We start from the raw sequence: 10,775 nt of genomic DNA on the forward strand, positions 1-10,775 counted from the left end.
TGCGTAATAACAAAACACTACAAAAATATTACTTAACCAAATATTTCTCGGTTTATGAAAACTGAATTCACGGAAAAATCCGGCTGGTGCGAAGAAATTAAATCAAGTTTGGCAATAACCCGTCAATTCAGCTGGGCCAGTACAACGTTCTGTGGGTGCCTGCCATTCGATAAGTCTTCTAAAGCGAAATGTTCTTTTTCTTCGAAAGTTTGCCCCGTGGTATAACATGGGCGAAGGGTCGTATTTGTAGACAGAGTCCAAACTTTTCAGCAAGAGCGTAGACCGCGAGTGCCCAGACTGTGCTCAAATGGGCAACTTGGATACAGTTACGCTTTTGACTGGTAGTGGCACCATGATGAACGCACTTAAGCAAAACTAAAGCAGATTGCCTGTGCGCTACCTGATGTCAGATTCCACGCTCATGCGCTTTGATAAGATCATCTACAGCTTTCCGAGTGAAGTGAAAACCTCCTTCCTCTCTTCTTTATAGCATTCACACTTTCAACGGAAGACTGGTTTCAACAGAAGGCTGGTAAAAAGACAGGTACTCTTTGCAAGTTATTTAAAAGATGCTGCTGATATTTTTCCCCTCCTGAAAAAGAAAGCATTTTAAGCCAATTAGCCGCAATCAGGCTATAAATATAAAAAATCTGGAGCCGTTCGAAAGCGAAGTCTTGATCCATTTCACCGAATGCTACGGTGAACTTTGGATAGCTTGATCGCAGGCTCCCTCATGCTGTGTAAACGTTCATATCTAAGTCACGGTAGTCATTCTAGAATACAAAATTTTTAACCATTTGATACCCCCGTAGTTGCTCAGTGGCTATAAGGTGTTGGGCTGCTGAGCACGAGGTCGCGGGATCGAAACCCGGCCACGGCGGCCGCATTTCGATGGGGGCGAAATGCGAAAACACCCATGTACTTAGATTTAGGTGCACGTTAAAGAACGCCAGGTGGTCGAAATTTCCGCAGTCCTCCCCTACGGCGTGCCTCATAATCAGAAAGTGGTTTTGGGACGCAAAACCCCATTTTTAATTTTTTTTAACCATTTGATATCTGCTTAAAATCTCAAACGTGGTGGAACTATGCATGGCAAGTGGCATATGTTTCGTTGAAGTAGGAAGCACGTTGCGAGTGAAAAATGTTAAGTGTTGATTCTGTGGATGTTATTTAAAGTCATCATAAAAATATCTTGATCCAAGCGTTTCAAAGTTTCATAGTGCCGTTAACGGCTACGTGTCGCAGAGTTACAAAGCAATTTTACAACACGCCAAGTTTCAGTTCAATAAAAATGGGAGGCAACAAGGCAGATGAATAACGGTAAGTTCATGGGTGGAATTGTAAGTGTCATATATGGCGCAACTTTCACGTTCCTGGTCTAATTACAAGCGCAGCAAATATTACTAAACCTCCGTTTTTTTCCATTCTCATGCGTTTTACGAAGCTTCTATTAGGTTTGCCCGATGTGCTCGAGGAACGATACAAGGCACTTTCTTTATACTGGACAAAAGAAGGGACACGTTATGTTGAGTTTGTAGAGAAAGTGTGAAGAGTGCGCAATACTTGCAGTTTTTGCAACTCATTGCCAGTGCAAGGGCTCCATAACTTTATGAGTGTGATTTTCTAGTGCCGAGAAATTTAGCCTCCTCTCTTTGCATAACTGACAAAAACCACAAACATAAAATGTTGTGAAAATTGAAGGAACGTAATAGCTAATCTGTCTGCGAGGTTAAACGCGCATGAATCAACTACAGCTTTTGGAAAAAATTTCTTTGATCAAGCATTCGAAAGCTTTATATAGCCAATTTACGCTTTCTTGCCACTGTCCCTAGGGAACTGTACGTTACACAAAGTTTATAACTGGTGAAAAGAAGGGACACGTTTGGGTTGTGTCGGCAAAGTTCAGTGCATTTTGGTTAACTGCGGCCTTCGCAATAAATTACGTATTCCAGCGCTCCCAAGCGTCATGAGCAAGTTTACACGAGTGTGCAAAATTGAGCACGCACCCTTGCTTAACAACTAATGCTACTTAGGTAGAACTTATTGAAGGGGGGGAGGGGGGGACATTATGACAATAAAATATGCGAGTTAAATGCGTGTATACAGCGTTTTCAAAATGTTTCTTAAGCAAGTTTTTAGCTGTTTGCCAATGCTCCTATAGAACTCAATGTTGTACCAATTATATATGCAAAAGAGCAAGTGGGTCATCCTAACTGTTTTGTGCAGCAAATTTTACCGTTTCCGCCCTAATTAGAAGTGTTGCAAATAATACCTAAACTATCGTTTCTTTCTCTATATTTATGCATTATACACTAGGTTACAATAATTTCGTAATAGGTTCTACCGCGGTTCTCGGTGAATTAAACGAACCACCTTGTTTCTAATTCTTTCAAATTAACGGATGAATATGAATAATATGTATAGGCAGAGTACAAAGTCTGCAGTGGACTAATAGCGGTCTTAGAAATAGATTACTTATGCAAGCGATGTCAAGCGTTATAATTTATGAATATCACATAACTTGACTCTCCGCACTTAGGCAACAATGAAAGCTAGCGAGATCGCAGTTAGCGAAAATTAGGGTTACATTCTGGTTAACGTCCTCCCTAGTAAAATGTTTCCGGATTAATTGCTACATTTGTAAAAAATTCCTTAACCAGTGCTCAAAAGCGTTATATGCAGTGAATGTTTCAAACGAGTTATTCTTATGCTTATATCGATTTAAAGCTTGGGGTTTATTTGCAGGTCACTGAAATTCCTAAACTCCGCAAGAGCAATAGCTTCACTGGAAATGGGCTTGTAATTCTGCAAGTTCAAAAAAGTCTGCCGTATGTTTGGAGACATGCCTTAATTTTTTTTTTGTTAGGAATATTTTCCTTCATTTAAGAAACACTGCGTAACGACGCCGTGGTTAAGTATGAAGTCTACTGAGAAGGAGGAGAGAGGAGGAAAGAGAAAAGAAGAAGGCAGGGAGGTTAGCCAGAATAACGTCCGGTTGGTTACCGTACACCGTGGGAATGGGAAAGTGTAACCTTTAAGCTAGTACCTCATTGGCTGCACCTGCTCCACGGAGCCTGCCTTATCTCTTCTCAAAGCGTTCGATTTGTTTTCACCATTTAACACATTCAGGCTTTTAAAACGCGCGGAACAATAGGTTCTAGCACTTTCAATATAATTCAGATAACATGGTCATCGTATTGACTAAGTTAGGACGTTAACATAAACCAAGATTATTCTATCAGGTTGGATGGAGTGTGTTTACTATTTCCATGAAAACCCCATAAGTGGTCCATAAGTACTCATGCCAAGGCACTGGTTTCGTTTCTTTTCATGGTATCTCGGAATTTCATCGCGAGTTTTCGGAAGAATTTTTAAGACAAAGCATCACGACGCAAAATTTTCCGATTGGTAAATGGCAAGAGAGCCTGTTTTGAAGGGGCAGGATGAACTAACGTTATTTTTATTTTTTCTTGCTTTTTTTGTCGGAAAGCTTTCCATAGGTTGCGACATCGAAATTCCGGTAATAGTTTGTCAGCCTGGTCTCTATCGCACAATTTTCCTGTTGGCCACGATGCGTGCGCCGAATAGTTTTGCGTGTAGATGACCGAGTGCCAACGCACGAGCACAATCGGGATGGGAGCCAGAAGGAGGGGACTCTCAGAAACTTCGACGCCGATTGTACGGGGGTATGTTGTCATTGCAAGGACACCCGCGCAGTGGTTCACTTTTGTAGGCTGCCTCGAAAATTCGCTGAACTGTAAACGAATCATATTATTCATTCGGCGACTCAATTATTACTTTCAAACCCTTCAAAGCTATTCCATCTTTCCTTCCTCTGGTGACATAGGTGAGGAAGCGACAGCGAAAGCGCACAATTCAAACCATTATAGCGCCAGACGACTCCTAAGGCAGGCAAAACGAAAGACCGTAGTGACTCCAAAGATGCAATCCGCTCTCTGCCTCCGTCTGCCCTTTTGGCCGATCGTCCACAAGCACGCGATAATGCAGTACTCTCCGGAACTGCTTCATCGTAAAAGCGAAAACGACCAGGTGGCCTCTTGGCATGCATTCGCGAGGGCAGGATAACCATCTTCCGTAATACTCCTCGCTCGTAAGCTAAGAGGATGCAAACACGAACGTCCCCACGCCAGGGGAATGGAATACGATGCACGGTGTACGCCGAGAAGCAGCCACGTGCGCTAGGAATGCAACTGCAAAAGACAAAGACAGCCAATCCCACCGCAACGCGACTCCAATATTTCTGGGCGCTATCGCTTGGAAGGTCTGCGCGAAGTCTGTACCACTTCCTGCCGCCATCGTATATTGTTTGCCAATGCCACCATGGCCGCTCTTGGAACAGTATTAAAGAAATACTTTCTGATATTTGTTTCGTTTCTTGCAGGACCTCCTCCCTCAGCGATGCGCGCATGCATGCTCCCGGATCGTGAATTAGAGGATGTGAAATCACGGGCATATATAAACAAGCCGGTCGTGAGGAGATGGCACCAAGCAGTTGACCTAAAGCCTGTGTGCTCCAAGCAAGATATCCAGACTTCATTGTGCTACCATGATCGGAAAGGTGCCGGAGTTTACTGTGCGAACCCACTGTTGATTCATCGTGGCGTAAGACGCGGCGGTATCTCACACTGGATATTTCTGACGTTTCAGGTGTTTCTCCTAGCGTGCCTCGCCGTTTACGCAGCCGGGCAGACAGTTGTTCAACAGGTAAGTGCGCTGCATCCACTGCATCCTCTGTCTGTCCTTGTGTTATCTCTCTCTGTGGTCGTTTGTTCGCGCAGTTATAAAACTGTTTGCTAATATGCACTGTTCATTCGCGCGTTATTTGTGTTTTCATGCAGATGCTGTGAAGAGTATTGTCTGTAGAAAGACTACGAGCGGGAATAACAATGCGGATAAGCGTAAAAACAAGAAAGGGGCTGACATATGGAATGGCACACTGTGATATAAAGTTTGTAAACAGGGATGAAGTACCTCAGACAGGCTGGCTGTCTGAGGTACTTCATCCCTGTTTACAAACTTTATATCACAGTATGCGGATAAGCGTAGTACGTTAGGTCGCATGATGGCATTGATGTGAATAATGTACCTCGAGAGGCACGTATCTTGATTGAAATCGCAATAGCAAGAAATAACTTCCTATGATAATCAGCTTCACAGTTCTTATGAGAATATTCTTGTTATCATAAGAATAAAGACGTTCCTGTGAAAATAAAGTCCACTGCAACACTACATGGAAGTGTAGTGTTACAGTGGATGTAGGTAGAAAGGGCGTTACAGTGCAGCTTAGAACGACAGAAAGCTGAGCTAGTTGGTAAGGATTCATTCTACAAAAAAGGTGAGGCGTGCAGACAGGACACAAGAGAAGAGCAATGGACAATACGAACGCCGTGTGTAGATAAGTAGGGAAACATGAAAAAGGGCTCAGAGTGCAAGAAATGAAGCTTAGAATGACAGAGAGCTGAGCTAGTTGGTAAGGATTCATTATGCAGAAAAGGTGAGGCGTGGAGACAGGACACAAGAGAAGTGGACAACACGAAAGCGTTCGTGTTGTCCACTTCTCTTTTCTTGTGTCCTGTCTGCATGCCTCACCTTTTTTGCACAGTGCACCTTATTTATGAATAATCTTTCTTTTGCCATGCACAGTATAGCTGCGCGTCACATCAGTGCTTCTGCGATCGAATTATCATCAATTTAAAGCATGTAGCATGCGAACCCTGCTATGGGTCGTGATGCTCTAAATTTAATTAATCTTCCTTCGGGCTACCTGTTAGTGCGAGCTTAGAACGGTTGTACATGGCATGATGCTTCCTGCTACACTTGTCTCCATTGCGATTGTCTCGCTAGGGCCAAACCAGCTATTGCCTTTAATAAATCCTGTGGACATTTCACAGAGAAACCACGGTTTCTGAACAGACCTGTAAAACTTCAAAAGTTCGCAGATTGCTTTAAAAGCGCATTGACGTTTCGAAATGCAAGGAGAGATTTTCATCGATGTTTCAATTCAAAAAGCGCGAAATAATATCAGGCCGTCAGTAATTACGATTGTTAGGATGGCTGATGAGGATGATTTATAAGCTAGGAAAATATTTCGTTCGTTCATACACTTCTGAGTTTGTGCCCCTGCTTGAAGCCAGGGTTAGCCGAGAGGTCGGTTGAACAGTGTGCAGTAGCTGATGGAACACATTCAAAAACGGGAAATATCAGGTAGCGAGGAGCAACCAAGGGGTGGGTTCGTGCTATTCTACAACACTAAGCTAGAAAGGATGTAGTCGCGGGCGGTCGAGATATGCCGCATTTATGCTATAGGAAATTGATTGAACATATTGGCCCTTGAAAATTGCGACTATTTTTGTAAAGATGGGTGGGTATAACGAATGTTTTGCATATGTGTTGCCAGTGCCCAGCTGATAATGTCCTAAGAATCAGAGTTCTGTGCTTTATTTAACATGCCATGTCAGAAATTTTCACGTAAAATTTAGCTGGATTTGTTCACTTTATGTGGCCCCATCGCACCAGAAATAACCCCAAGGAAACCTGGCAACCTCCTCACGACTTTTATGCGTAAAGTATGTCAGCGCTGAATTCCTTGTCTGTTCGCGCCTCTTCTACCACGGCCGACTCTTTCAGGTGGAATCACCTCCGCAACCGTATAGCTTTAGATATGACACCACTGACGAGTACGGCACCCGGATGACGCGCGAGGAGACCAGCGACGAGTACAACAACAAGGTTGGATCCTACAGCTACACGGACCCGAACGGCATCACACGCACGGCGCACTACGTCGCCGACGCTGACGGCTTCCGCGTCGCTATCGAGACAAACGAACCTGGCACCCGCACTTCGAACCCCGCCGACGCGCAGATCACCTCTTCGGCCGTTGAGCCGCCGCCCACTTATGCGCAAGCCACTCCTGTCCCCTATCATGCACCGGTCGCCGTGCACGCCGTGCACGCTGGTCCGGATGCCGTAGCGACTGCCGACGCTGTGCATGCTGCACCGGTGGCTGGCGTCGCTCTCCACGCTGTTCATGTCCCACCAGACGCCGTACACGCATCGCCTGTGACCCTGCACGCGGCGCCCGTGTCATACGCAACGGCGAACCACGCAGCGCCCCTGTCGGTCGTGGGGCGAGCCAAGAGTCGCCGTTAAATAAGCTAGGTTCGTGGCGCAGCTTGCTTCGTGAATCAGGGATCAGTGGTCAGTGCTTTTTTGTTCCTCTATTCATTTGTTGCTGCCTGTAATTCGCGCCGGTGTGGAGACCATCTCTAAGCTTGATTACTTTGTGCTGAAAGTATGTGTGTGACACGCAAATTCCTCTGTGAGCTTAATTACACGCTGATATATCTGTTCATGCTAGCGTTCGTGTTCGATTCTTAATGTTTTCTATGCTTCGATAACTAACATAACAGTGTCTTGTATAACGCAGCAGAGAAACTCATACGTAAGACTAGATCATCTCGTATGGAGGCCGCTGCCTGTTGGCCCTGCTTCCATGCCCGCAGACACACTTCTGTTGGTTTGCTGCACTAGTCGTTGAGTTAGCCGCACATGAAGCTGCGTTAAGCACCTAGCTATCTGCCAACAAACATCAAAAACGCACCTAGAAGGCAAAGTAATCCTGTATTCGCAAACGATCGTTGACTAAAAGCTATTGTTCGACACCACCAAGTGTCTACAAATGCCGCCGAGTGCCACCAAGTGGCTTATAGCGTCTCTCTTCGATTGAAGACACTGCGCTTCATTAACGCCCCTAGTCCATTCCTACGGCGAAGAGTTCCCTGAGGAGCACACCTTGACTCCACTGCTTTAGAATAGTCGCCGACAGCATCTGCTTACCGAAATTTCACTCAGAAATCAATGTGCAGCCTCCCTGAAACGCAGTGACCACTTCAGTTGAAGGGTCACGCTTCAATCAAATTTCCTGTCTCAGATGCAACCTGCGCCGGAATAAAGGTCTAGAATATGGGAATGTCTTTTTGTTCTTTTCCTTGGTTGAGTGCACAAACTTCCCGTTAATATCAAATACTACCCAATCTTTCTGCGATATGTTTTGTAATGTTTAATATTTGTGCTAATTGCCCTAACAAATGCATTGTCTTGCTCAGACGTTCACTTACGAGTTTTAACTCGAAGGAGTGCAACGCATGTCACATTCTATGTTTTTTTTTGTTCTTTGTTTTAGTGCGATGGTATTGTTTTATCTACAGTATTTGCTGACATGAGGATGTAAATGTGTCTTGTTTTGTACACCGTAGGGAGGAAGACAACCTGCGCGAGCTTTTGTGTTTGTTGGAAATGTGTTATAACATGTGCAATGAAACTAAAATGTCCTTGGTGTTTTGAAACCGCTAACAAATATTTGCGACTCCCTGTGTAACCCAAATTGTCTACAACCAAGCGCATGTAATACTGGACGCAGGTTCAAACACACAGACACTAACGAATGCCCAAGAATGTACAGGCCTTCAAAAAATAAAGAAATAAGCGTAAAGCCTATCCTCTTTATTCATCTTTCTCTTGTTAAGGATGCAAATATACACACAATAAACACGCAGAAAAAAAAGGCTACCCTTGTTTCAAATTTGGGCTTTATATTTATGAAACGTACACTCTTAATGTATTTCTGGACGTGGAGGCTACTGCTAAATGCTCTCTAAGGTTTGTCATGAATAAGAATAAAAAGTCAGCAATGGAAAACGATATTGCTTCCCGACTATTTCTAGACTTTTATCTTCCTTCGCGACTTGATTTGTGTTATCTTGTTAGAGTAGGCAAGATCTGGGAAAAAAATCATGTTTTATTAAGTAAGAATAGGACTTACCATGTTAAGATTTTAATGAACCCTTAGAGGCTACAACAATACGACGCACTATCGCGCTCAAAATTAGCTACAACCCGAAAGCTCTTGGCAGTGCTGTCGTGCTTCGTACCTCATGCTGAATGCGACATTAGATCATTTTTCGAATTGTACCAACCAGTTTAAACAATTCAGTTTTTTTCCCAGATCTTGGACGGGCTTGTTTCTGTTAACAAAGCTAAATTGTGACCTATGTAACGTGTAACAGTTGCTCGTACAATTATCATGGCTTATGGAAATGTCTTGGAAATTCTACGAATAAATTTGCCTGGTGCCTACCTAACAACACGATTGCTAACGCGAAATTTCCTGTGATTGCAACGACACATTGTGTGTTTATACTTTGTGTTACGGGAATCACCCTGAGTCATTTTCGCCTTCATCGCGTGGCGTGATGGTCCCGTTTTGGTTACATTAAAGCTGGATTCACACGACGAACCGCATTGTCGATTTCCTCGGTGGACGAGCGTGACGCAGCTATGTGTCAGCAAATCGTGCTGCAGACAAGTATTCATGATACTGTAGCTGCTTGCGGCGCGATTTCCTGCAGCTTAGCCATGTCAGCCTTCTGCCCTCGAAGTGAACCAGCGGTTTGTGCGGTCGTGTGAGCCTAGCTTAAATGGGTTCCTTAGATGGAACAAACATCACTGTTTACACGCATGCAATTTTCGTCATGGGCCATTTTCCTTCCCTATCAACGCAATGGCTACATCGGCGGTCGGGGCATACATGATGGGTAAGAAGTTTGTGTATTATTTGGGAAAGTAGCCAATACTGTTCTTCACAGTATTGCAGTGGACGAAATTTTATATTGTACCATTACGTGCAGACCCAACAAAATACACTGTTTATTTCATCGTTTTATTTTGGATGGCCTGAATGGCAGCCTTACTGGTCTGTGTGCAGTGTACTGTGATAAGTTATTACGTAATAAAAACTAACGCTTGCATTTCCTACGATGTTTCCGTTTCTGGTTCACTTCCGCGGATTAAAAACTAGCCACAAGTGGATTGACTTGGGAACTTACTTTACTTATAATTCGCAGTGCTTTCTAGGTCGCGTGGTAGATTAAACGAAAGAGAACAAGTTCACAAGAATGCTCGTTGCCTTTTAGCAGCATAAATTGTCTAGTCACGCCGCCCATGTACAGTAAGGTATACATTTTTTTACGAAACTGATAAAGTGCCAATTGCATGGAACACGTGTTTCTTTTATTTGACAAGAAAAAGTTTTCTTGCATTAGGTGTAAACGATTCTGAGTGGGTAATAAACACCTATTTAACGCACATCCCTTGGTGCCTTTGTTCATACTTTATATCCCTTTTTCACCCTTCAGAAATTGAAGCATCGATGGATGGATGGATGGAGTAACTTTATAGAAAGGTCCTGCGAGCTACGGTGCGCAAGGTCCCATAGAGCGGGCTACTCACACGTTGGGACCGGGAGTTGTAACTCCCTGGACGCATCGTTACTAGAAAAAGTTACAGCAGACAAAAACATGACACTAAAACTTCCAGTTAGCTACGTAGATCGTCCATCTGTTAGTACCAACTGGTGAGCACGTTATGTTTTACATTTGCACCTCCAATATTTAGAAAATGTCTTAAGTTAAACGGTCGAATACATAGGGCAACACAGTTCTAGCTGAATGACCTACAATTTTTCGGTGGAGAACTGCTACTCAAGCTTCCTTGCTGCTCACAATGACTCGTGATCTGCGCACTTCAGTATTGTTACAGATCCTTCAATGTGACCCTTCACCTGAAAAGTTTAGCATGTCATTGCTTTCTTCTGCTAGCTCGGCCATTGTCACAAATTGTACACAGTAAAACGTGTGGGTCGCTTATAAGGAAACTGAAATTGAATGAAGGGCGCGAAGCAACTAGTGAGCGTA

General features: G+C 43.9%; 1 protein-coding gene across 1 annotated transcript; it reads left to right on the forward strand.

Moving 5' to 3' along the window:
• Positions 1 to 4,402: 4,402 nt before the first annotated feature.
• LOC135903555 (cuticle protein 16.8-like) lies at positions 4,403 to 9,837 on the forward strand. The gene is made up of 3 exons (XM_065433867.2): positions 4,403 to 4,579; positions 4,669 to 4,725; positions 6,649 to 9,837. Exons 1-3 carry the CDS (start codon positions 4,568 to 4,570, stop codon positions 7,171 to 7,173), a joined length of 594 nt encoding a protein of 197 aa, XP_065289939.1. The 5' UTR covers positions 4,403 to 4,567; the 3' UTR covers positions 7,174 to 9,837.
• The last annotated feature ends 938 nt before the right edge of the window (positions 9,838 to 10,775 follow it).

This window comes from Dermacentor albipictus, chromosome 1 (assembly GCF_038994185.2).
Source record: "Dermacentor albipictus isolate Rhodes 1998 colony chromosome 1, USDA_Dalb.pri_finalv2, whole genome shotgun sequence".
NCBI classification, from domain to species: domain Eukaryota; kingdom Metazoa; phylum Arthropoda; class Arachnida; order Ixodida; family Ixodidae; genus Dermacentor; species Dermacentor albipictus.

Excerpts from the sequence above, each read along its gene's own strand:
- LOC135903555 (XM_065433867.2), top strand. Across the intron at positions 4,726-6,648 it reads GGCAGACAGTTGTTCAACAG|GTGGAATCACCTCCGCAACC; the intron begins GTAAGTGCGCTG and ends CGACTCTTTCAG.